Source organism: Leuresthes tenuis, unplaced genomic scaffold (genome assembly GCF_036924035.1).
Source record: "Leuresthes tenuis unplaced genomic scaffold, fLeuTen1.0.hap1 SCAF_8, whole genome shotgun sequence".
Lineage (NCBI taxonomy): Eukaryota > Metazoa > Chordata > Actinopteri > Atheriniformes > Atherinopsidae > Leuresthes > Leuresthes tenuis.
Window position 1 is genome coordinate 18,192,558 of NW_027325362.1, and position 27,592 is coordinate 18,220,149.

The 27,592-nt window shown below is 40.7% G+C and overlaps 1 protein-coding gene across 5 annotated transcripts in view; it reads left to right on the forward strand.

The window, feature by feature from the left end:
* pde10a (phosphodiesterase 10A) overlaps positions 1–22,082 on the forward strand; it is a 60,116-nt gene extending 38,034 nt beyond the window's left edge. For 3 of the 5 annotated variants that reach the window (XM_072391206.1, XM_072391208.1, XM_072391210.1), the window contains 20 exons: positions 8,058–8,086; positions 9,081–9,204; positions 10,012–10,061; positions 10,156–10,296; positions 10,712–10,867; positions 11,810–11,860; positions 12,360–12,418; positions 12,714–12,765; positions 13,388–13,530; positions 13,901–13,993; positions 14,233–14,419; positions 15,324–15,466; positions 15,736–15,819; positions 15,924–16,074; positions 16,189–16,344; positions 16,975–17,147; positions 17,278–17,389; positions 17,601–17,681; positions 18,597–18,685; positions 19,871–22,082. In XM_072391206.1, the coding sequence (XP_072247307.1) occupies positions 8,058–8,086; positions 9,081–9,204; positions 10,012–10,061; positions 10,156–10,296; positions 10,712–10,867; positions 11,810–11,860; positions 12,360–12,418; positions 12,714–12,765; positions 13,388–13,530; positions 13,901–13,993; positions 14,233–14,419; positions 15,324–15,466; positions 15,736–15,819; positions 15,924–16,074; positions 16,189–16,344; positions 16,975–17,147; positions 17,278–17,389; positions 17,601–17,681; positions 18,597–18,685; positions 19,871–19,970 (2,174 nt within the window). In that variant the 3' untranslated portion in view covers positions 19,971–22,082. The remainder of the gene's footprint in view (positions 1–8,057; positions 8,087–9,080; positions 9,205–10,011; positions 10,062–10,155; positions 10,297–10,711; positions 10,868–11,809; positions 11,861–12,359; positions 12,419–12,713; positions 12,766–13,387; positions 13,531–13,900; positions 13,994–14,232; positions 14,420–15,323; positions 15,467–15,735; positions 15,820–15,923; positions 16,075–16,188; positions 16,345–16,974; positions 17,148–17,277; positions 17,390–17,600; positions 17,682–18,596; positions 18,686–19,870) is intronic. The other 2 variants (XM_072391207.1, XM_072391209.1) reach the window with 1 other exon arrangement.
* The last annotated feature ends 5,510 nt before the right edge of the window (positions 22,083–27,592 follow it).

The following is a 27,592-nucleotide window of genomic DNA, read 5'->3' on the forward strand; positions in this document are numbered from 1 at the left end:
GTAATTCTTTATTTACAGTTTGGGGGAGGAGGACTCCATTTTGTCATTTTTTTTAAACATGTTTTATTAGTGCCAATATATTGGAATACTTCTGATATCCTTTGATTTTCATCTATAGTTTTGGTATCAAACAATATTCTGCCACTAGCTCTTGAGCAGAGCTTGAGGCAGCCAGATTCATAGTGAAACTGTCAGAAATCAGCCTGGCAGCTTTCTTGTAATACCATAAGTTCCTCTCTGGATTGATCTTTACATTGCATCAGTAATATCACAGTTCACTTCTTCTGGCACACCATGAGGAGCAGACAATTTGGCTCCACTCTAGCTTCTCTATAGCTCTATAGTGGCTGTATTCATTTAGATGACAAGCACTGTATAATTTCTGGTTCCTCAAACAGAATGAATGGTCGGTGTAGTTGGAACCATGGCTGGATTCAGCATCCCTAACATGAAGATAAATCTCCCCTTTTGTGCTAAAGTAGCGTGGCAGGTCTATACTGGTCCTGATGAAAGTCAACACGAACTTCTATGTTAATTATTGAGGTCACGCTTTTGAGAGATCAGATTGATCTTTTTTTCTTCTTCTTTTTTCTCCCAATTGCAGCAGCAGGACCTGTCATCATGTGACCATCACTAAGATAGCTACTGCTTCCTGGAAGCAATCCCTGAAGCCAGTCTTGTTCTTACTTATCATGTGACGGATAACATTGGATTACATAAATCAGTTTGTTCGTGCGTGTACACAAGCGTGTGTGTCTGCGCTACAGCCGTCACATTTGCTGCTTAATTCAGCTGAATCTGCTTCTCGTTATTTTACAAATACGCTTATGTCATAATAACCAAATAATTGTTTTTACTGTATTGTCATCTTGTTTATTTTACTGTATAGCTTCAGATTATGACTGATATGTCTTAACAAAGCATTACTGAGCAGTCATACAACAGCCTTAATGCAATTTTCCCAAATCTTGTTGAGGTCATTTGACCATCACATCTCTCTTGACAAGTGTCCCACTGGCAATGTTTACTTCACACTACTCTCTGTTACGAGGTAATTAATAAATCCCAAACCCTCTGATGCGCCCACTCAGAGGCCCCTCGATACTGGTGTGTGTTCTCTGCAGAGTGCACAAACACACACACACACAGTGTAAATGCAACTGGCTGTGTCCGTTTGTTAAACTTAGTTCTGACATTTCAGCTCATACAAATAGAGCTAAAGTCAGCAGTCCGATAAGGTATATTGTAGTTGTTACATTTATATGCTTTGTTTTTTACACTATTTCTAGATCTTGTGTTTCCTCGTGGATGTTTGTGTGCAAGGAAAAGCTGTTCAAATTACGAAATTTTGTCTCAGCAGGCACCAGGATTAACATTTCTTTTCATCACTGATTAATTTGCTGATTTAATTATTATTTTTTTTTATTTAATCAAGAAAATGTAAAACAAAAAAACAATGAAAACAATACATCTAAAAACACAACCCAGCAGAGTTTTGGTGACAGTTTTAGATAATTTGTTTTATCCATACAAATCTTGTATTCAGATTATTTTTGGACAATTCATACAAAACGGAAAACTGGGACACACTTGCCTTGTATTTCAGAGGCAGCTAACAGAAAACAGTCACATTTAGTTTCTTTGACTTTCGTTAGTTGAAAATGTAATCACTTCTGAACATTTTTTGGAAATGAATCAACTAATCACTTTAACGAAGTAATGTAACCCCACAAGCTGGTATGCCTGCATGATTAAAGATGGAAAACTTTGTGGAGGACTGAGTCACTGGGCTTTCTTGACCCATCACCAGAGGGAAGGATCCGGGCCGAGCTGTTCAGCAGCTGACACTGTCTCGGAGTTGTGTTTAGAGGGGGGTCGCAAGCAGACAAAGCTGCGCTTGTGTAGCGGAAGCTCATATCCCTCAACTGTGATAAGAGATCTGGCTCACCTGCAGGGCTTTCCATCAGGAGGGAGGAGGAGGAGGAGGCCTCCTACGGAAGGATCAGAGGGGGCTCCTTCAGTTGTTGAGAACACTTGTTTGTGTCGTCTGAAAAACAACTGAAATGATCTTGAACCAAACATTTTTGTTCAAGTGTCGGAGTGTGTGTAAGTTATTATCCCCTCTTAACTTAAGTTCACAAGTCCGTTAGTGCCGACACAAAGAGACAACCATATTCACACCTGAGGTTAATCCAGCGTCTTTGGACTGTAGGAGGAAGCCTGTGAAACCAGAGAAATGCAGAGAGAACATGCCGACTCCACACAGAATGTCAGGTTGAAGTCACACGTTGAGGGGATATAATATCTTTCCTTTTTTTCTTTCTTTCTGTCTTTTTTTTTTTCAAAAACTGCAATTAATGCTAGAATATTCCAAATAATGAGTGAATTTGAAATAGGCTAATCTGTTTCTCAGCCCCAAAACAATGTTGAACAGGATTTCAGGGATGTTCAATATAACCCATAACTCAATACAGGGAAAAATGACCAAAAGTGAGGCTTCGAAAGATAAAATTGTTTAAAAAAAAGCAGTAATTTAAAAAATGAACTGTTAGGCTACTAGGCTTTTATATCGTCATGTATTAAATGTATTGTATGAAACGGGTGGGTGAGGTGAGTTGGAATGAAAAAGAGTAAACAACCATCTTGGTAAGCAGGGGGCATGTTACACAAAAAGAAGAAGGCTAATGCTTTTGGCAGCTGCACATCCTGTGTGCAGCAGGTCGATGCCAGACAACCACTAGGTCGACACATGTTGACCGCTGAGTCACTTCGAGCTGAGCGTTCTGTAGGAGACTGTATCTGCGGCGGCAGATCAATAAACACCCATCAAGTATTGTACACTGTAGACTCAGCTGACTGAGGGATCAGAGCCACTCATATCCTTTGGATTCTTCTTCAAATAATTTATTATCGCATCTTATCAAACAGCTCAGCGGAGACCTTTGTACTTAAATGTGAACTATAATCTCTGTTGATGCGGATGTACTTAAAGCTCCAGTGTTCAATTTTATCTGTGGATCTGGTTGTCTGTTACAAAATTTTTTTGCAGTTCAGCTCCTTGAAGTATGCTTTGAATTTTCTCTCCTTTCTTCAAAGCAGTACTTGAACTGTAAAATGAGGTAGATTTCTTAAGGCAATATGTCGCTTTATATCCACTGGGTCAAACTGTTGCTATCCGAGTGGGTAAGACCTCATTAAAAATGGGAAACAAACTGTGCTCTGGATTAAGGCAGGCGTGTGATCAGCTGTTTCTGGGATGGAAAGCTTCGGATTCTTTGTCACTTTGCCGTCTGGAGTGATCACCTGACGTGAAAGGGAGGGTTTGCACTCTTCAGATCAGGGCATTGTGACAGTGATCAGAAGTTTTTAATCACAGATACTGCTGAACACGCAGAGCACGGTTCATATCCGAGCATGAGTGGGGAGTTCACCTGTATGGATATTTAGTGATCTGTTCCAGAATAAGATTTTTAATGTTTCATTCCCACAGCCAATGTCAACATAACAAGCTGTTGATATTTTAGTTCTTGCACACCACAGATCCATATAATCTTGATGTTTCTGAACAAATTTAAACCCGTCTCAAGCCCAACTCTTCATCAAGAATGTTCAGGTTTATACCGTGTTATACTGTGTTTTAAACAATAGCACAGCCTTTTCCGAACCTAAATCAAGTTGTGTGCCGAAATTACTAAACAATGAGCGAAAGTAGGCTAAGTAAATTGGGGAGGGGACTAAATGAGAAAGGTCGTATGCCTTACTCCACCACCAGTCCTTCAACCTCCTAATATGGATTTTCTTTGGTGGTTGGGAAGTACCATAGTCATGCTGACGGAGTGTTTGTCGTCAGTATTACCGCAGTGTAGTTGCACAGTGGGTCTTTCACTGCACTTATGCTAAAGGACACTTTGTGCACATTTCAGAGGCTCAGAAATGTTGAGATTATACTTATCTATGATTTGCACAAACATAAAATGGAGTCTTCTTGATCTGGCATCTGGTATCATTTTACTCTCAAAATAGCTCAAGTTCTGTTCAGATATTAGATGCAGCAGCAGAAGAAGGCAGGAAGTTACTTTACAACATAATAAACATTGTTGTAAACAAATACCAGTCATAAGAAACAGTTACAAGTTGACGTTTTTCATCTAATCCTTTGAATATGGAGGAAAGTTTAGTCATATTATTATTAAAGAATTCTTGTGTGGTGACAAAAAACCTTTGACTGCCTCGCTGTAAATGCAGCGTAGGAGAAAGAATAAGTTTTTAGATGTTTAAGAACATGAAGAGCGTTTCTCCTGTCTGACATCATTACTGCGTTCCCTGCTGGTCTGTTTTAACCGTTACAGATGTAAAGCTAGATAGTGGGCCGTGAACTGTATGACAAACAGTGGTGAACATTATGAGCAGAAATTAATCTCAACAGGAGCCTTATAGCACAAACCTAGAGATGATACCAGCCAGTCACGAATCAGCGAAATGTATTAAGTTAAGTTTTTCAAGTTACCTGGAAGTTTGAATAATGTATCAGATTTTCAAGAAGAAGTTGGTTTAGCCTTCGTTTTGCTCAGGAGTTGCTAGACTGTTGTGTTTGTTGTTCTCTGAAAATATATGCGAGCAAGCTCACAATGCAAAGAGCAGGTCAGCACTCTCCTCCCGTATTTACTAAAAGCACAGCGGGTCTCAGAAAATATGGGACGGTGTTAACAGACTGTTTCTGTCTGTTCTTGTGCTGATGACTGAGAACATCGAATGGGGATAAAACCCACAGATTTGCACATGCACCTGAAGCATGCCTTCTCTCTCAGCCCCAGGGATAACTGTCTCATTGGCGTTAATCCCATGATACATATCTGATGAAACAGAGATGTTATTGTTGCTGCAAGCAAATTATCTTTATTTTTTCTCCTATACTTGGTCAAAAAGAAATCAGTCTTTACATTTTCTTGCTCACTTTTCATCCACACCGAAGAGAAACCCAGGGCAGAATATAATCCAGCTGCTCTCTCTGGTTTCTAGGAAAATCAGGGACATGAGAGCCATGCTGGACCTGCACCCGCTGAAAGCTTGCATGACTCTGCATGCATACTTTAGCGAAACTACTGGAACTGGTCCAACCAGACACCTGGTTTTCACCCTGGATCAAATTTAAAGGGCAATTGATATTGTGTCTGTGTGTGGTTTAAAGGTGCGAGAAGGTTCTGCATTTACATATGTACAACTCATTTCTGTCACTTTATGGCTCCTTGCACGTATTTTAATGTGCAGACAGAGTACTGAATGCTCTCTCTGATTGTACGGGATCCTGGCACATGAAATGTTGGCAGAGAAGGTGTGCCAGACTGTAAATATGACTTGCAACACCACAAACACAGCTTGGTCACCGTTTCCTCCGGAGAACATCGAGTATTTAGGGATCCAGAAAACCTACGGGGCTGTCACGACAGAAGATTTTCACTGCACGATTATTGTGGCCAAAAGCATTCATGATTACGATATATATAAAAAAATATATATATTTTCATTAACTAAATTATCTTCATAGTTTGATTTCTCATCTCCTTTTTTTGGAAACTGTTGTATCCACACATTTTATGTTTTTTAATATGCTAATTATCACCAATATCGATATATATCTTAACAACCATAGTTTACATTGATTTTTGTTACAGGTAACTGTATATGCGTTTTTGGTCAGTATTGTAGTTTACTGGTTTTGTGTAATGACCTAATCTTGTGCATCTGCATTGCTGCAGTCTTTGGCGCTGCAACACTTTACAATACTGTCGTGTTGTTCAGGACCAACTACACTAGGCGGTGAAAAGCTTCTCTCGTTGACAGTGAGGGTCAACCTGGACTGCAGCTCTCTTATTTAAAAGGGCCAAAGACCAAACTTTTCACGTCATTAATGGTGCGTAACGCTACAGTTATAAAATGTTACTTCTCTTTAGCTGCATTACCTTTCCCGCAGAGTCTCGATGCTTTTATCCGCCTGCATTTGTCAGTTCTGACCCAGCCCCATCCCCCACCGCTCACCAGTGATCCTTCTTCCTCCTGTGGACGAAGAGAGAAGGGTGAGAGGGTGCTGCCTATTCCTCCAACAGCTAAGTAGTTGTGGGGGGCCTGAGAGCATAGCGCTCAAGTCCCAGCGGAAGAAAAACCATGCTGCTCATAGCTTGAGGTTAACCAGGCATCTTCACATGTTGCTTTTGCTATCAAACACCACAGACAGCGAGGCACTGCACATTTATTTTAAATGAAATAATCTGGAGTAGGTAGCAGTCCAAATAAGCGGTGCATATTACATTTCCTGGTATGTTTTTGCAAAGTTTTTATCTTTATGGTCAAATTAGGTTTATTTTCACAGCTCTCTTTCACAGAGCTCAAATAACATTTGACATTGGATGTCCTGTACATACTAGACAATGTACACATAATATACCACATAACATCATACTGCACTCAAACTAAACCGATACACCCAAAAGTGAATTAGGTTTTTGACTCTACATATTTGTCTTTTCATACCCACCGTGTCTCTCCCACAAGCGGAGAGTTCGTGGCTTGCAGTGAAAATGTGATTAGATTGCTTCTTTTTTATTTTTTGGAAAATCCTACAACAACAATGAATATGTACTCATCTGTTTGTACTGGAAGCAGTAGTGTTGACCTGCTTTAACAAATTCACATAACTTTCAGCTATTAATCTTGACAGATTGACCCTTCAAAGGCATTTAGATGTTAAATCTTTAAGTCACAGAAAGTAAAAAAAAAAGGGAAAAAAAAGTTCTGTTTCACAAAAGTTTTGCTTTTCCTTCTGTTTCAAAGATGTTTGAAGTCTTTTTCAAGTGCAGCTCTCTGTCCTCTGTTTGACGTCATGCCCGGCCAGGGGTTCACTCTAAAATAGGTCTCATGGCTAAGTTAGGAAACTCATAGCATACTGGAGGAATGTTTGAAACAACAAACAACGTAGCTGGCTGTAATATCTTTCTTCACATGTTCCGAGAGGTCTGTTTTAAAGGAGCACCAGCTCCAGTCAGCACTCCAGTTGCTGTTTCTAAGGTCTGCCCAGCTTTAAGCATGGTTTGATCACATGAAAAATTATCAAAAGAGATTTGAGGAGCGAGGGTTCTCATGTGCTGTTGACCCACGTGTGATGAAGAGCTGCCTGAGCTGTGTGAATGGTTCTATTTTCATCCCAAGTAGCACTCCCAGACTCGAAGTCCAGAAACTGTTAGGAGCGACTGAGGCTTTCATTGTTATCACATACTTCAGTATCTGAATCCAAACTCACAGCCTGAAATCGCACCAGGAATAGGCCACAGATTCGGGGCCACAAAGTTTTGCACTTGTCAGTGTAAATTAATATTTCTCTTAATTCTGTTTTAAAAGCACCTAAATTTAAGCAAATGTCTCCTTGTATTAGACTTGTATCTCGATTACTGCTGTGAGGAAGACGGGTTTTGCTTATTCTCAGCTTGTGGTGTCGGCCCTTCGTAATCCATCAATGCGTGGATTCACTGCAAAGCATCCGCCAGTTTTTTAATCCCGACAGCAATGACAGCCTTCACATTTGTGTAGTCAGACTTGAGATCTACCATTTAACCGAGCACTTCAGTTTAAATTGCACAAGTCTGTTACTTCACGTCCCTTCCTAATTACTCCCAAGCTTATTATTAACACAATCAAAGCTGATATCAAATCCTATTCACTTCTTTAAAGCTCCCATTTGTTTCTACAAGTTATAATTAACAGCAAAAGAGGCTACAAGAGTCTGCAAATCTGCAAATTGACTCTAATGTCAGGCTGGTTGTTCCAGTGAGTAACACTGAGTAAAATGAATACTGCATGGATGCATCTATGCTGGAAGAATGAATGTTTTATTTAGTCTCATAATGGTTACATAATCTGGCTTGAAAACTTGCTTTGAGTCCCCTACAGAATTGGTCACTGAGCTCAAAGGATGCGGTTCAGCACAAAGTCTGTGCACAGCTTCATCGTGCAACAGAATCCTGTTTTGATTCAAGTTGTTAATATTGTGTTTTTTCTCTTTACAGATGACACGTCAGCTAAAGAAGTCAGCAGGGTAGGTTTTTGCTTAATTTAATGAATTGTGGTAGAAGACATATAGAGCCTCACATTATGTGACAGTTTCACATGTCGTGGTAAAGTTAATACTTTAGTTTACCCCAAAATTGAGTTCACATTCATGAATGGACACCATACCTGAACTAATTCATAGTCAGGACAGAGCTTGGAACTGTCCTTCAGCAACTGCAGAAATGTCCTGGTGCGCTTTAAAATGCAAATTAATAACACGTTGACAACAATTTGTCCTTGTCGGAACAGTGCCTTTATATAACTTTATCATATTGATGTGAAAAAAATTTTACAAGCATGAAATGGTTTTAGTCAACACTAAAATCGCACAGAAATCTGTTCGTTCTAGACTTATGTGAGACTCAATTGGCTGGACGAATATAGGGAAAATTACATCCCCCTTGCCACACATATGTTCACACCTTTGTCAGTCACGTCAGAGGAGGCTGGGTATCAGCGCCCACTGCAGGGCCTTGCAGAGTAAAATGGACTTACACACACATACACATAGGAAAATAAACGTTGTCCCCTCAACCCCTCAGTGCGTCATCCATACGTCTGTACAAACAGGATGTGGGAGGGCAGAAGGCATCCCATGGGGGATGCTTTCTAGTGCACCACTCTCCCTGCTGTCCTGTCCTCACACTCTCTGCAGTCGCAGAAATAGACATTATTCTGGCTCTTACGGGCCAGGCGGTCTGTCTTTTATGTAACCGCGCTTTTAAGAAGAGGCTGAGCAGCAGAAATTGTCTGGCCTCCAATCAGAAGTGTGGGTGCGGTGGCCTCCTCTGCGGCTGCTGGGGGATCCCTGAGCTACAGTGCAGCAGTGAGGGAAATTATTTGTCTGACAAGCAGCGAGAAGATAAAGCCCTTTCACCACTACCAGCCCCCTCTTACTCTTGCTCTCTGAGTTAGGATCTGTCTGCTTCTGAATGTCAATGTGAGACTGGAGTTGCAATTTCTGTACGTCTTGTGTCCAGCAGTACCAGGACACAAACATTCAGGGCGTGGTGTACGAACTCAACAGCTACATAGAGCAGCGTCTGGACACTGGAGGAGACAACAAACTCCTGCTCTACGAGTTGTCTAACATCATCAAAACAGGTGCAAATACAAATCAACCAAGTCATTGATCCTCTGTGTTGTACTTCACATCACACTGTTCCTGCTATCCAAAAGTGACACAGAGGGAGGGTTTCTTTTCTTCTTTTTTTGGGTGAAAAATTCCTGCTTGTTTGTGACAAATGCCTGGATAAACATCTCTCAATGAGCTTGGGGTCAAATACTCTGAATACCACTGCAGCAACTTAAGAGGAGGATTTTCCATGGTGAAAAACCTCAGTACATGGCTGTGAATTAGGAGTCAAAGTCAGTGTACTTTTCTGACAAAAGTTGCCCACAGTAGTAAAAGCCACCCACAAGCTGCCCCAGTGAAAAACAAGCAATAAAAATGATTTGCAAATTAATGGTCACAGTTCCTCATTCAGTTTCTGTGGCAGAGCAAAGTTACTTTGCAAAAATATTGAATATTTTGGAGCTAACTAAGCCCCAATCAAAAGAGTAGAAGTTCAATAAAAACACACCAATCGCCAGGCTCTTGATCATTTGTGTAACGACTCCTCCGCCAGCCTCTCGGCTGTCTTTTTGCATAGCTTGCTCTATATATGAGTGTGAAATGGGACTGGAAAGGAGGACTGGGAATGAGATGAACTGGAAGGCAGTCAAAGCCTCGGTCAGGGTACCCTTGTTATGTAGGACATTGTTAATAGGTTGTTATTGGATTGTAACTCCCTCCTTGGTACACTTTTCATGTAAGATCTCTGCCTTACTGTCTTATCTGGCACATCTGTATTTGATAATATCCTGGATGTAAATTGACAGCTGATGTCTCTGTATCCTCCGTCTCAACAGCAACAAAAGCTGATGGTTTTGCACTTTACTTCTTGGGAGAATGCAACAATGTGAGTACAGGCGACTTTAGCCGATACATTTTATAATGCTTCATGCGGCATTTTCTTACTTGTCTTACCTGGTTTTGTTTGTGCTTCTCAACAGAGTTTATGTTTATTCACTCCAACGGCGGCCAATGATGGCCCTCCAAGCCTCGTCCCTTCTGGTCCCATCGCATTTGGAACAACCGTTGCCGCTTATGTTGCCAAGACTCGCAAAACACTGCTAGTAGAAGACATCATGGGGGTATGGCTGTTGTCTTTCAACCACAGCAGATTCACCCATTACTGCAAAAGAATATTTCACTGTGCTTTCGACATGTCGATTACAGAATTTTGATTCTGAAAACACACTCTGCATGAAGTCTTCCCATCTCAAGTTCTTAGCACCATAAAGCTAGCAAAAACTATATCTATATAGCTACAACTATATGTAAGTCCAACAAAACACATCATACTGTTATCAAAGAGGTTAAAACATTTAGGAATGTGTGTAACGATGCAAAACACTTGCAGCACATTATATGTCGCTACAAGCTCAAAAACAGATCTTTCTCGGGGCTTTTGTAATTATTAATGAGCTATTGCACCAGTTACACCGTTGTTCAAACCCCTGTTGCAGTTGACGCGATTAAAAACTGTCATGGGTCTCTGTTTTGCAGGACGAGAGATTCCCCGACGGCACAGGGCAGGACTCAGGGATCCATGTTCACTCTGTCCTGTGCCTCCCCATCCTCACTGCCATCGGGGACCTCATTGCCATCCTGGAGCTGCATCGGCATTGGGGCAAGGAGCCCTTCAACCTTAGCCACCAGGAGGTCAGTTTGACCCAGGCAAAACACAAGATTTGGAGGCTGGAGCATGGCTCACAACAGTCAGCCTGGTATTATCCTTAATCTGGATCTAATTAAGATCTCTATTTGCATTGTGGTGATCAGTTTATTGTGGAAAATACTTGATAATGGCATTTTTATGTCTCCATGGATTTTCCATTTGGGGCTAATAAGATACATTCAGTGAAATGTCAGTGCAGTGAGATGGAAAATGGCTGGTCACTCAAGGAAGATTAGTCAAGCACATAAGCTTTGAAGAAGACATTAAAACATATACAAACCAACTTTTTAAAGAACAGTTAACACACAATTCCTTGTTTTCGTGTTTTTATCAAACAAAAAAATATCTTTGCAGTTTTGCAAGTGTTATTGTGAATTTCATAGTTTTTGTCTTGAAACTTCATCAGTTTTTTTATTTTTTGCCATGTCAGTGCAGAGCAGTTTGATCTATAGAAAACATCTGAACTTTTTAAACTGTAAATGCTTCACTCTGATTGAAGCTGGACAGGTAGTGTACAGTGTGTTGTGTTTGTGTTGAGACAACAGCCACACAACATTAAAGCCAGAGGTAAAAAACATTCCAATGAGCTGGAGCCCTCAACTCTACAAAGGTCTGAAATGCTTTGTAGAGTTGAGGGGTCCAGCAGAGTCACTTCATGCTTTTCTAAGGGTTTGTTGCTGAGAGTGGACCCTGAACTCATATTTTCCTATGAAAAGTCTTAGTGTAGCTTTAATTTTGCATCTCCAAAATGCTGTAACCCATACAAAGGCAGCAGTGGCACTGAATTTGTGGAATAACTTCTACGATTATGAGGCTGCCTGATGTGCAGAACAGATTATTATATCCTAATATGTGGAAATGTATCTGAACTGTATTTTATTTTCTCAAGTTCCTGGGAACTAAGTTTCCTTTTCGCTTTTTTCCAGGTTGCAACAGCTAATTTAGCTTGGGCATCAGTTGCCATTCATCAAGTACAGGTGAGAAAACTTCCACAGAGGTCTGATTTGGATTTGCTGAATTTCAACAGATGTGTAACCTGCCGGTCCCACTTATTATGTTCTTGGATGACTTTGTTTGTTCTGGTTCTGCACTGGGGAAAAGCACTGTGTACAAGAACTGGGTTGTCACCGTGTGCAGTCCAATCAACTGAGCCATAGATTCAACAAACAGCTCCACTGGGACGTCATTATGCATTACAAAAAGATAGCATAATACCTCAGAGAAGCCGTGTCCCACTGCAGCTTTGGCCACAGTGGACCTCTGAGCCTCAGTGAGCGATACAGCACTGCAGCACAGTGGTTAGCTGCACACTGCTAAGATACTCTGTTGTTACAGAAACCAATGGAAAATAGCCCACAGCCATGTTTGTAATAGTAAGTTGGCTCGGTCGCAGAAAATGCAGAATGCTAAATGTGTTGTGTAAGAATTCTTTTGACATGCCTCTGTGTCTGATCATGACCTGTTTTTCTTTGCTAGGTGTGCAGAGGCCTTGCCAAACAGACTGAGCTCAATGACTTCCTTCTAGACGTGTCAAAGTAAGAGCGGCTCTCAGAAAAGTTTCTGTAACACTAAATGAATGCTGATAAAAACCTATGAAGTGTGTATTTACCCCATGTTTTTAGTTTAGCCAAACTATTATAAAATTAAGACGAGCTCTAAAGAGGTAGTATCTCATCTTTTTTTTATTGGCAGGGTGAACCTTGAATAAAACACAACAGAAGCAGTAATGACAACTTTTAGGCAACTTAGCTGTCATGTCTTGAATGTGATCGTCATCAGAGCTTCCCATTTGTCAAACATCTCAATGCGTCATTTCTTCTTTTCGCACAGAACATACTTTGATAACATTGTGGCAATAGATTCTCTACTTGAACATATTATGGTGAGTGTGATTCCTGCAAGTACGTGTTCATTCACATTGTTTTCAGTGCAACACATCCTGGGAGAGAGTTGTTAAAAAGAGAGGCAACACTGCTGTAGTACAGGCAGCCACCCTGCTCACATTTTCTAACAGCATTTGGCATTAATTATTACAAACAAAGACTGCTCCTCATAATGATAATTCATTATCAAGCATACCTTACAAGTATAATAGAGTCATGGACGTACTAAATACATGTGTACACTTAGCTATGTCTAAACTACCTTTTTTTACACACTACTTCGCAAATCTAAAACCAATGTGATCTGCATGAGTGTAAAACTTGATTTTCCTGTTTCTTTCACTAAAACCCCTCCTCTCTGTTTGTATGTTTTTGGTTGCCTCGTGACTGTGGTGTCATCTCAAGTCATCTTGTTCAAATAGTAAAATGTACTGGGATGGCCCGCAATTATGCTATACATTTATAATATCTCTCATTTTGAATGTTCTAGCCAATAACAATTAAAACAGCAGTGATATATCAGATAAGATTAAGCCATCAAATGAAGTTGCGGGTGATTTGTTAGTTCGATCCAGCTCCCAGTGTTGCTAAAAGGATCTGTCCCTGGTTTTGTTTTTACAGATATATGCAAAAAACCTGGTGAATGCAGACAGGTGTGCACTCTTCCAGGTAGATCATAACAACAAAGAACTGTACTCTGACCTGTTCGACATAGGGGAGGAAAAAGAGGGCAAACCTGTCTTTAGGAAAACCAAAGAAATTCGGTGTGTAAAATTCATCCTTCTCTCCAACACCAAACACACTTTATGTTTTTTTTTGTGGCTGTGTTTTTGTTGGTAAGTCTCAGTTTCAGTTTGCAGCGATTGTCATTTCTTTGTTCGAAATTAGCGGTCACAAAGTCCTGTTGTAATCAGTAAAGGTAGAACACATTCAGAAACCTGCTGAATGTGTGCACTTGATACAATACATTATCTTATTTGCTCTCTGAGTAAAACTGGTTCATTATAGTATACTATTTGTACAATAAATGTCTCATGGACTTTCATTTTGTTGTTTTAAGATAAGTTTTGTTAGGATTTGCCCTCTTGTACAGTGAGGGGTAACTCCTCTGTTCTCCTATTTCTCTGTTTGTAGGTTTTCTATAGACAAGGGAATAGCTGGCCAAGTGGCTCAGACAGGGGAAGTCTTAAATATCCCAGATGCCTATGCAGACCCACGGTTCAACCGGTAAACATGCTCTTTCCCAGTCCACATTTGCTTACCTATTCCCTGCGTAGTGAATACCGTATCAAATTAACATTGTTGTAGTTGTTCTCTTTACTTTTGAAGAACTTCTGAACTTCAGCTGTATTTAGTTTAAAAACTCTTTTGTCATATTCATTACCTTGACTTTCGATCACTTCCATAAAACTGTGATGATGAATGTCAAATTCATGCCTCCCGTGTGTGTTTTTCTTTCTCCACAGGGAGGTTGACCTGAAAACTGGCTACACCACACGGAACATCTTGTGCATGCCCATTGTTAGCAGGGGGAGCGTTATAGGTGTGGTGCAGATGGTGAACAAGTTAAGCGGAAGTGCCTTCACTAAAACAGATGAGAACAACTTCAAGATGTTTGCTGTTTTTTGTGCTCTGGCCTTACACTGTGCAAATGTGAGTCTACGGAATGGGTCTGAAAGTAATTAATAAACTGATACTTTCCTCAAGGAAAAACATAAAGTGAAGATTGTATTGTTGGCCTGCTTTGTGACCATAAATTGGTGATCCTCACTGGGTTATTATTGTCTGTTAAACTTTGATGTAATTAGCTCATCCTCACCTAAATTCAAACTCATAGCTGGAAGGCATTAGCTGTGAACAGGATGAGGACTTCCCCACTTGCTACTGTAGCCATGTCATTTTTGTCCAGGCAAAGAGTGCAGTTTCAATTTAGAGTGTACATTGCCACCCCCCCCCCCCTGAAAATATGAATAAAAACTGATGATTATCCTGTTCATGGAGCACAGACGTTTCATGAATCATGCTAACTCCCAAAGCTTACATTGTGTGGTCTGTCTGTCAAAGCTTCCCCTCACTGTGGGGCCTGACTCGCCGTCAGCTCGTGCGACAAACTTACGCAGGAGCGACGTCACAAAGTTGGTTTTAAAATTTATGCTGGATGTTAATATTTTAAGACAAGCAGTCTGCATCCGTCCAGTGACAGGATTTATGTTTAGCTGTAATTCATGCCTCGCGTCTCTAGGAAACTGACTTTGGCCAGCTCCTGATTCGTAGTGATTTATGATGGAAGGTGTGAGGCCTGGCGCCTGTACCTGGCTGGCTGTCTGTCTCACTCCTGCTTGTCTGGAAAGGGGACATGGATACAAACCAGATGTGCAGACACACAGAAAAAGTTAACTTTTTCTGACCCTTCTGGAAATTCCTGCAGTGACGCAGAGAAAATAATTTAACAGAAATATCATGTACAGTGCCTCTGTGGCATTTACAGCACTGGAGTGTTCAGCATCGCTCTTGACATTTTATAGACTAATTCCTGACCCCTGTTATATCTCTGCAGATGTACCACAGGATCCGGCACTCTGAATGCATTTACAGAGTGACGATGGAAAAACTGTCTTATCACAGCATTTGCACGTCAGAGGAATGGAAGACCCTTACCCAGCTCAACCTCCCTGCACCCATTTATAAAGAAATCGAAACGTGAGTGCTTCCTTTTTGCTGCTTGAAGACAACTCGTTTATCTGTTCTGTGTTTGCTTGTAAACTTGGTAGATTTTCCTCCATATCTAACAAAGAAATTGTAATTTTGAGTGAAGTCTAAGGTTGTCTGTGTAAGAAATGATGAGTCCTGGCCTGGATCTTGGTGCTTTGCAAGAGGGAAACGTACTGAGAGCAAGAGAGTGCTGGGTGCAGGTCATCGGGATGTCAGTTTAAACAGACTTTCGTCCCATCTCCTTCTCTCTCCTCCAGGTTCCACTTCGACATCAATCCCTTTGAGGAGATCTGGCCTGCTGTCTTTATCTACATGGTTCATAACTCCTGTGGAAAAACCAGGTATCATCACAAGACCATAAGGATATCATATAAGGATATCAGTGTCAGTTGTTCTCTGATGTAACTGTTATTCTTATTGTTCTTTACGTTCTTCCTGTATGTAGCTTTGAGCTGGAGAAGCTGTGTAGGTTCACCATGTCGGTACGGAAGAACTACCGCCGCGTGCCGTACCACAATTGGAAGCACGCGGTGACGGTGGCACACTGTATGTACGCCATCCTGCAGAAAACCTCTGGGATCTTCACAGAGCTCGAGGTTTGCTTCCCATTTGGTCTGCCAGAGAAAACAAATGAAAACATGAGAAACACCTGAGGTTAATGTGTGGTTTCAACAGATTGTTTTCTTTAATTTAGTCGCTCTGTTTTACAGAAGAAGGGTTTGCTGATAGCCTGCCTGTGCCATGATCTGGATCATCGGGGTTACAGCAACGCCTACCTGCAGAAGTTTGACCACCCACTGGCTGCTCTGTACTCCACCTCTACCATGGAGCAGCACCACTTCTCTCAGACCGTCTCCATCCTGCAGGTAGAGCTCCACTATGCCTAGCCTACTGTGCGGAAGCTAACATGCATTCTTTTCGTCATTCAGATATTCATTATGAAATAACGTAGCTAACATAACACGTTTTGACCTTTGTTTTATAAAAAGCATTCTTATAATGTGCTTAAAGACAACAGCAGAGATCACTGGACACAGCAGGATTAGAAAATAATCCGGCACAACAATGCGATGATGTCAAAAATGATTCCATACGTGAACAAATTTAATGAGTGAAGAAAAAAAGTCACAATTTCAGTCATTGAAACACTCATAAAAACATGTCGCCACTAAAGACAAAAGGTTAAAGGTTCAGCTATGTTACAAAAACATAGTTACCCTGTGTTACTCCTCTAATCTCCATTTATGAATCCAACTTTTAAAATGACTTCTATGAAAATGCAATTCATAGAAAACTTATGCACACTATCAATGACAGATCCATTAAAAGGATCTGAAAATTCAGCACTGATTGCCCTCTTCTGTAACATCCAGGACCTGCTGGTTGGGGCTGAAGGCCTGAGATGAACACGAGATTACAACCTGTTGTAGTCTAGCTGAGCTGAACGCCTCATAAGTGGAGCTTTTGCTTTTTATTGATCTCTTTGTTTCTCATAGCTGGAAGGGCACAATATTTTCTCCAACCTGAATTCCAGCGAGTACGAGCAGGTGCTGGAGATCATCCGAAAGGCCATCATCGCCACTGACCTCGCTCTGTACTTCAACAACCACCAGCAGCTGACAGAGCTTCTGACTGCACGTTCGCTGGACTTGAACAACCTCTCGCACAGGTACGACCACAACTCACACTGGTGCACAGGTCACGTGTTATGGCAACACATAGATAAGTGTAGGACTTAGCACATAAACAGCGTTTTGAGTTTGTCTGCAAGGATATAACGAGGCTCTGCTTTCCTTCAGGGACCGTGTGATTGGTCTGATGATGACAGCATGTGACCTGTGTTCTGTTACCAAGCAGTGGCAAATCACACGACTCACAGCCAACGACATCTATGCTGAGTTCTGGGCCGAGGTACAGTGGGATACTGTTTGAGCTTGAACAGTTTTAGTGTCAGGATCATGCCTCCGGTATAACAGTCGAGCCTCTATTCTTGCTTGTAAATGCTGCCGCAACTTTGCATGTCCTACAATTTGTATGGCCCAAAATAGTGCTGTCAGGTGGTCAGAATGTTTGCCACAGTATGCTAAATTAAAAAGTATCCTGTTACTTTGTTTCTCTACAGGGCGATGAAATGAAGAAGATCGGAATTCAGCCGATCCCTATGATGGACAGAGACAAGAAAGATGAGGTGCCACAAGGCCAAGTAAGATCAGCACATTTATCATTTGTCTATGAACGTGTGTGTTCTATCTCACACACGCATCATAAAAAAGCCTATGTGTAGGGGTTCATATACATGCGCCAAACAGATGAGGAAGGTGTATATACTTCCTCAGGTAGTCGGGCAGGACCACAGGTGTTTAGAATCAGGCCTTGCCCACGTGTACAGGCGGGTTTTAAGAATGTAGCTTTTTATATGCGTTTTTGCTTTTCATCCAAATGCAGTCTAAGGTCACTGAAAAATGAACACACTGGAAAACAACTTCCAAGGTGAAGATATCCAGAAACTCAGCAGTGTTGATGTTTAGACAGGAAAAACTGGAGACCGTTGGCTTGTGACAGAGTGTGAGCCGTTAACTCCTTTGTTTACATGAGGCAGTTCCTCTTGTAGGGAAGTTTGCAGTATGCATAGCTGGTGTTGTCATAAAACACAACATACAGAGTAAGATGCCCCTCTGCTCCGTGCATTCCATCTTTAATTGACTTTGCACTGGTGGGGTAATCAGACAAACTAATTCAAAACACCTGTACAGGACCATTAGTGTCAATAATTAACATGCAAAATGTGAGTCAAGGCAATTAGTTGCACTGAAAGTCACCAAATATTTGGGACTGAAATTACAGACCCAAACAACCCTTGCTGATGATTAAATTGGCAAATACATTAGTTTTAAAGGCTTCTTTTCACACCCATTGCAACTACATTTTTCCCCCTCACAGTCATCCTGACAGTTCTTTACACAGCTATAGTCATTGATCATAAATAAGCTATGATCAACACAGCACAGACTACAGGGAAATCTTGTGTATGACCGTAATTTATCCAACAGATTCTAAATGTGTTTATACTAACCACAGATAAATCTAATGTCCCATAATTCTGTTGCTATTTTTGAAGGTGGGATTCTACAACTCTGTCGCAATTCCATGCTACATGACGTTAGCGGAGCTTTTCCCTCCATCCAATCCTCTTTTAAAAGCCTGCAAGTAAGTTACTTAAAGCTACTTTTTATCAGTATTTTGTCAGCGTTCACATCTGATGGGATCAATAACTTTTCTGACCAGCATGTATGCGTAAAAGCACTCACTGAAAATATACATCAACAAAACAACATAACACTATGACTTTCTGAAAATCCAAGTGCAAATTCAGAGATCTTGCATGGAATTGTTGTTGTCCCTACATTATTGTGTCGGGCATTTCTGCTTTCACATTCGATAAGCGTGTGACAAACATATTTACGATTGTTATTTCTGGTTTTCAAACAAGATCGTATTGCACATTTGCCAGCCCTTTTGCTGCTTCATGAAATGCGTCCTTGATCTGTGGGGAATGCAAACAAAGTGAACAGTGTAATATTTAAGCCTCGGCTGTACGTCAGCACCGGGCTCTGGGTGGGCAGCAGGCCTAGACCCGGTGGAGCCCCACAGCTCGTTGTGGGATCTGCCAAAGACGTGTAAACTGCATCAGGCTGGTTAATTGAAACAAATGGCAGTGAGGGGCAGCCGCTTTTTGCATCCGTATGTCAGGCTTTATGAAACCACAGCTGAGAAATGGATACACATGACAACAAGAAGTAATGGGACCGTTACTTTGTATGATTAATTAATTCCTCATGGCTGTGGTGACGTGCATTTGGCTCTTTAAAGACTTGATTTTCGATAAACTGAGTTTAAATTAACTATATTTTTGTTTAATACTGTTTGGAAATTTTAATATCATTTTGGCATTGTCGACTGTCGGGGATAGATGCTACTGTGGTTCTCATCAGGGCCATAATTTGATCCTCTGAATATATTGAAATTAATCTGTGACTTAAAGTCATTGCTTGGTTCCTGTTATGTTTTGGCAGTTCTAACATTTCTATATTACTGCAACTTGTAACTTTGTGGCAGCAAAATGTTTCAATGCTGTGTGCTAACTACAGCTATCATAAGCATACTAAAGAAATTGAGAGCAATGTAAAAGTAGCATGATTATTTATGGTTTGAGCATATTAAAGGACATATCACAATCACACTCAACCTTTTGTCCTGTTATTGACATAATTTTGACACAATTTTGTGCCAACATGGTTTTATCGTTTTATTTCAGTTTCTAAGCCATGTCTTTACCATGATGAATAATATTTCTTGAGTTTGAATCTGAATCCGGGTGCTTTTTGTTTACAGGGAAAACCTTGGCCATTGGGAGCAGATTGCCCGAGGAGAGGTGGAGGACGTTGTGCCCAGCCGGCCTTGTGTTTCAGGCCCTGTCAAGGTGGATAATTGACTACCAAAGGGGTCGCTGGCCCACCAAAGGAATAAAAACCTGAATCCTGCCACGGACCTGGGGAGGGGTGGTGGGGAGAGACCCACATCCTGTGTCAGCAGGAGTTGGATCAGCTGAAAGCGAATTGACTTTGAAAACACACAGTTACCTCATTGGGTGACGGAGGTGTCAACACTGACGGTTTCACCGATCCCAGAGACTGACAGATAGTCGTTGGGGAGGGATTTCAGCCCATCACCCTGCGTGCTCTCAGCTTGGGAATTTCATTTGGTAGAATGGACTTGTGTTGTTTCAGTTGTTTTATTTTGGCTGTTTTATGTAATTTTATGATTTTTCTTTATTTGAGCTGATTTCATTGTGGTCTTTTATTTGCAGAGGCCTTACTCTGGACCTTTCAAAGGCTAGGATATGTGAAATCTTGTCAGTTCAGGCTCTTTTGAAATGGTACTGTTTGCCTTCTGTGGTAAGTTTTTCGTACGCGCACTACTTCAGCAAGGTATTTCCAGAGACAGAAGGAATGTGTAGAGCAGACTTATGGTGTAATGACACCTTATCGAGGAGGTGAACAGTAGAATGTTTTTTTTAATTACTTTTTGAGCAAAAATCCTTTGCAGTACTTGAATAAATCCATACAGCCTATTCTATGTGGAGATTGCAGAAATCCCCAAGAAACGTGGGTGAACTGTGATGAGAGGAGTTAGATAATGTCAGCTCTTGTGTAAAGTCACAAGAGAATCACAATGTTTGAAGTCTGAGGTGGACTCTGCAAACCCTTCACCCCCAAGCATTTAAGAACCTGCTACAACTACATCCTTCCGATCAGCAGGATCCAAACCCGCATCCCTTTTCCTTAAGCCAAGACTGCATACTACTTAAGTTCTCCTCTCATCTTTCATACCCCTGTCACATAGTGAATTTTTTGACACAACAAAATATGTAAAAGTAGGAGAAAGTAGCAGCCAACGGTCTGTGATGTTTTCATTTTTCGAAGTAAGCAGACAGGATTAAAGACACTGACTTCAGCAACAATCACTCAGCTTCTAATTTTTCCATTGTCAAACCTGTTAAGCTAAAGTGTAACATGTCCATCTCTGGGATTGCAGCTTGCTGTCTGACTTTTTGCTGGTGTGTGACTGAAGTTTCCCTCATATCCAGGATCTGTCAAAAGAAAAAAATCTGCCTCCTTATACGCTCATTTTCCACCATCATACTAGGGGATGCATTTGGAGTCTTTCAAATGAGTTTCCAAGATCTTCCAAAAGACAAACTATTTTGTCTGAATCTGTCATTCCAATGGACAACATCCCTCCAAGACTGACATTACCACTCAAATCTATGTTGTTGTTGTTGTTTTTTTTGGTTGTATGGCTGGTACCTTGGCCTCCTGTGTTGTGAATGTACATTTTGATTAATGTTTTGTTGGTTGCAGATTCTCTGCAGTGGTATGTGGATAAGTGCGCCATCAGTTTCCTCCACGTGCTCTGTCGTGCTTTTCAGAATTGCTTCCAGTAAGCTTCAACCAAGAGCAACAATTAGCATGCACCTTACCTGAAGTTTATATAAAACTTTCCATATATGGTAACAGGTGTGCTGTGTGCGTACAATCTAGAAATTAGTTTGTACAGACTGAGATGTATGCTCTGATGGTGCTAAACAGAATGACAGTGGTGCGCTTTCTGACTGCCTGTGTACTCTGTGTGTGTGTGTGTGTGTGTGTGTGCGTGCGTGACAGTGGAATTTAGTTTTTTCTCCTTTACTTACCCTCACCCCACCTGACAACATGGTAAAGTCACTGCACTGTCCCTTCTACTTTTCAGCACCAGTTATATCCCATTGTCTGCACTATGTTTAGCTTATGATCTTTATCATTATAATTATTATTGCTATTATTACTATTGTTATTTTCTTAATTAGAGTTAAATTTAAATTAACTTATATTTTTTATACAAAGAAAAATAATGTTGGCCTTTTTGTTTTGTACAAAGTAAACTTTAAGATAAAGTAAACAGTCTAGACATGTTACTGTTACCCAGAATAACTGAGGAATGTCTCAACTGTAAATGTAAGAGCCGTAGCCCAAATGAATTTTATTAAATATAACTCTGAAAAATATATCACTGTGCCAGATCATTCTTCACCTTGTGTTTCTGTGTGTCGCCTTCCTCACTGTTATGATGACTGAGCTGCAGATACAGACTTAGTGTTGGTTGACAAAAGTCGCTCTTTTAAGTGCACGTTACTGCACTTGAAGTGATTAGTTCTATTCGTTCATTTTTTTCATAACGATAAACGACTTTTCGGGAGATAATTTGCAATACTTGATCCAAAAATCTTTCATTCTTTTGTCAAACAAACTTAGGAGGTTACAGTTTGGTGCGATTTATAGTAAATACTGCCCATCTTTGAAATGGACAATGTTTTAGCTATTTCTATCCAGCTTGAATGTAATATACCATTTCTTGAAGGAAATACATGGCAGAAACATTCTTCTAGCTTTTATGAAGCAACCAAACAAACAGGCCAATACTTAAAGAAAATAAAGAAACCCTCCTCAAGGCTGCATATATTAATATTCACTTCTCTTGGCTTTTTATGAATGATGGCATATTATCATTATTGTCTTTTAATATACACTCCCTAAATGAAAAGGCTAACTCTCCCATGAGACATCCACATCTTCTTCAGCTGATATTCAGATGAACAATCAAATCTGCAGAGTTCCTTAAGATGACTGTCCACACCTGTAGATTCATCAACTAGTTTAACACCTGGGCTTTAACACTGAGGTCAGAGGGCAAATTTAAACTGATCTGGATGGAATGAAAAGGGTGAAAGATGATCCATCTTTAATCTTTTAATGTAAGGCATGTTTACAGATACAGTCCCAAACTCGTGTGGATCTTCGTGCCCCCTTCACTATTATTATTATTATTAGTAGTAGTAGTAGTATTATTAGTATTATTATAAATTTAACATTACTACATCAAATGAGTTTGGAAACAATATTGCAGATGAACATGAACTCTGTTGTCTGGCACCACTCGTTTCAGTGGAGTGTAACATGTTATTCTGTCTCTTCATGTTCAGCTTTGCCATCTGTCTTCTTTCCCATTCTGGTCACTCCAGCCCTGAGGCTGTTTCATTCTCTTTCTTCTCCCCGCTCCCTTTTCCACTTGAGGCTACCCTCCAGCCTGCGTGTCTTACTTGCACGCAAAAAACCCTGTTATATTGCAAAAAAACAAATTAAGATGATAGTTTGAGGCAATTGCAAGAGCTCTGTGGTAATCAGATTTCCCCAGTAAGCAAAGTTTACACAGTTTGTCTGGTAATTATTGATTTGAGACAGTCTAAAAGAAACACATCAGTGTCACGAAATAAGAAAACATGGGAAAAACAGGAGAAATTAGTTTGAGTGTCCTGCTTCCATGTTTAAGAGATTACAGAGCACACATTAGTTATTTGCAGTGTAAACAGCTTACTCGTGCTGCTTCTGGCTCACGACATTCAAAACACTTATTCCCAGTAAAGTCAAATGAGTTACCACTAGGATTTAGCTTTGGTTTAAACACTTTGCTTTCTTAAGACAACTTGCTTTTTGGGGGGTTTCTGTCCCTTAAAGTTGACAAGATTATTTAGTAATTAAAATAAATGGAAAGTTAGAGATTTTTATAACATCACTGAGCTGAAATACAATTACAGGGGAGAAATATACAAATGTAGATTCACTAGAACACAATGTAGCTTAAAATTTAGTTCAACTTTAAGAATATACTTTAGCAAAACAGCACACATTCATTTAACTGTAATATTTACGTAATATCAGCTGTTTGTCACTTCACCCCCTGCCATTACAAGGCTTAGCACCTTAAAACTCACGGGTACGATTATCACCAAGACACTAAATGCAACGCAAGGATTACGCACTTCTGTCTCCTTAGCAACCAAATGGAGCACGCACAGCTGAGGCCACGAAGGAAGTTTGATTTTGGTCGTGATTTTTATTTGAAAGTAGTTTACTGCAGGTGAGGTTACAGATACTTTTTCGATTTCATTTGCATATCTCGATTAGATTATAGAAATCTCTTAAATTCATGCTAGGAAATCGAAATACTATAACTTTTCATGCCAGATAATTCGTGATCTGGCAAATCGTGCGGTCATCCAGCCATGGATAAAAATACCAAACTCTAGTTTTTGATATGGGTACATGCATTACGGTTTAAGTAACATTTTTGTGATGTCTGAATTGAGTTTACATTTTTTATTTACTCATTTATTTATTGGTTTAGTTTGTTCAATGGAAAGCATGCTCAAACTGCATTGATGTTTGCCTGCTCATTGTTTTTTGGATTAATTTGAGGTACTAAGATTTAATTAGTGTGATGAAAAATGTTTAAATGACTTTTTTTTTATTTGTTTGGAACACAGTCAGCAACACCACAGTCTTTTGTAATATAGGAAAACGTGTTTCCTTGAAGGAAATTCGATACATCAGAAGGGATCAGTTCTGTGTCTTTAAATCAACTATATCCAATATTTTCCCTCCAAGCCATGTCCAGTAACTGTAAGCAGAAGCAGCAGAGCTGTAGGAGCGACATCCACGGACTGCTGCTGGCTGCTGAAGCTGCTCAGAAGGCTGATATCCTGACCTATTCCTCTGGTCATCTGGGGCCCCGCAGCCTGAACCAGAGTCAGCGTCCCGAAGAGACAAAGCAGTTTTTCTGGGAGACGTCTCATTGCCAAGAAGAAACTCTTAACTCAGTGGCACTCAAGAAGAGACATGCAAAGATACTGGCCTCTGTAAAGAAGAAAGAAATGAAAGAGTCTCCCTCTGAGAACACTTCTGGCACTCCTTTTGCAGAGTCTGAGTTCTCGAGGTCAAGACAAGATCAGGCCAAAGATTGTTCATCAAATGCAGTCAGAGGAGAAGATATAACTCTAACCAAGATAGGTTGTTCGTCAAATTCTTTGCCAGACCCGCTAAAAGCCTCTTCTCCCAAGGAATCTATCACTTTACCTGATCCGAAGAGGAATCATCAGTTTTCCTCAAGCCATACAAACAGGGAAGGCCTGAAGAATGAAGGCCAGGTGGAGATGGAACGATGGCTTGACAGGCAAGTCACAGGAGAGCAGGACGTCTGTACCGGAGGAAATGTTGCTGAAGTGCATGAGAGGAAATTACAAAAGGTGAGAGCAGTTACCCAAACCATGACTTAAATAAATGAGTTTAGCATTTGCATGAATAAAGGCAGGCACAGGCTCTGACACACATTGTAACTCGCTAATGTTCTGTGTGTGTGTGTGTGTGTGTTCGTTCCTGTCATACACAGGAGTTGAAGAAGTTGTCAGCACAAAGCTGGCCCAGCAGAGACCGCCTTGCGGTGTTCAGTGACGTCTTTGATGATGTATGTGAAGGCTCACCAGTATTTGGACGCATCCTGAGGGAAATCAAGGTTTTTCCATTTCCTCTGTACCCACTAGCACATTTTTAGCATGTGCCGTCAGAAGTATTAGAGCCAACAGAGAGCGAGTCCCTGGTGTAGAAAGCGCAAGTAGAGCAACCACCAGAACCTGGTCGATGTGCGTCAGGGAGCAGGACTTCAGAGGAGCAGCGAATCCATCACTGCTCGTTCGCATGAAATGTTTCATGTCATGCAAGTTCATTTTTTTGTCGCATGATAGCGTTACTCAGGCTGTCACCAGAACAGCTTCATGTGTTGGTAATTTTACATCGCACGTGCGTTGTTTGTGCATTTTGCACAAAATATTCGTTTATTGCACTGAGCAGACTATTTTGAATTGTCATGCACCTGAAATGTGTTTATTGTTTCAAAGCATCAGACCAAAGCTATTAGCACTTTGAATGATGCTTTCTGGGAAAACAAACATCCTATGTATCATGTTTATTGGCTGGGTATTACAGTAACTTGAGAAAGTAAAAAAAAAAAAACGATTATCTTTACCATTTCTGTTTTGTTCATAATACATGGAGTGAAATAACATTTTCTTTCTTTCTTTCTTCCAGACAGATTATGATTTATATGTCAACCACTTGATAGCCTCCCAGTCCTCTCAACACGACATGGTAAAGCAGTAGTGTCTGATGCGAATGATTATAACAAAAGCTAAAACATGGACGCCACTTTCATGCGTGATTTCCTGGCATTGATTCCCTTCTCTGTTTGTCAGTTGATTAACAGTAAGCCTATAATAATGGCTGCATGTTTGCTGTGGGGGATTATCAAGATCATGCACTTGAGTGAGAATAAAAGCCTGTAAGTAGGGTTCTTGAAAAATGGACGTATTTTCTTCTTAAGTCATTGTCATGTAACTAAATCCTGCTCATGGTTGAACCACGGGTTTAAAGATAAGGCATCACAGAGTCTCTCATTCCTTTTTATGGTCCTTTCAGATGATAATTCTTTTAAGAACCGACTCAGGCCTGGTAGCAAAGGGTTCAGTTTTTACTGATAGTAGTACGACTACCTATGTTTTGACAAAGCTTTTATACGCTCTGTTTGTGAGCCTTTCAACACACAGGGATGAAGCAAGTATTTACCTCAAGTATCTTTCCTACACATTGTTTAAGTCCAAGGGTTTTTTCTTCTTGATGATCCGATTGTAATATTTCAGTTGCTATACACCCCGGTCGAAGATACTGTAGAAGTACAGCTGGATGATGCTGAAAAGGAGGTTTGCAGGCTGGAGCAGGAAGTCAAAAAAGCTCTAGAGGAGAATAAACGGTACCGCAATTATATATCAACTATCAGCTCTTTATGTTGGCCTTTCTGAGTGGTTTGTTTGTTCTTTTGTAACCCCAGAGCCCACCACGAGTTACAGAACATTCCAGCCATAAAGGGCCCAGAGGACTGTGATGAGAAGAGTGAGTCTACATTTTTAGATCTAATTATGAATAAACCACATCCAAGCATTTGTAGTGCTCTATATCATCCTGCAGGGTAGGTAGCACGTAACCATGCTAATCCTCCAGTGCACACAGTAAACAAATATTCACTTCATCTTGCAAGCAGACAAGTCAAAGTGCTCTTTTTGTATTATGTTTTTTTTTTTTTTTTACCTTCAGGGGTGTATTTGTACATCCATCATTATTCACTGCTTTGCATTCACACTTGTTGCCGCTGCGTGTGTGAACAGATGCATCTCTGAGCAGGCTGCAGGGTAGTGGGACTGTCTTCGGTCACACTAATATGGTCCAGTTCAGGAGGCTTCAGGTGCTGAATGTGTGGAAGGAGATCCAGCAGTTGGAGGTGGAGTTTCGTGAAAGGCTGGTGTCCACTGATACCACAGCTGCCACTGAAAGACGCATCAAAGACCTAAAGGTGCTGAAAGTTTCAATGCCCCTCAGGTCTTTTCCATAAGCTCATGACGAGAGCAACTTAATGTTTATTTCACTTTGAGCATCGAGCCTGCTGGCTTTAAATGCATGCAAATGCACCGTTTATTTGGTTTTTCTTTTGTTCTCTTCCAGACTGAGACGGTGAAACTGTTAGCCTCAAATGACCGTCTAAGGACCGTTAGCAAGGTTTGGGAGTTTTATCTTTTAGACACTGTATTTTTTTCATTGCAATTGCAATGCACGTCCTGCTACGGCATAATGTTTT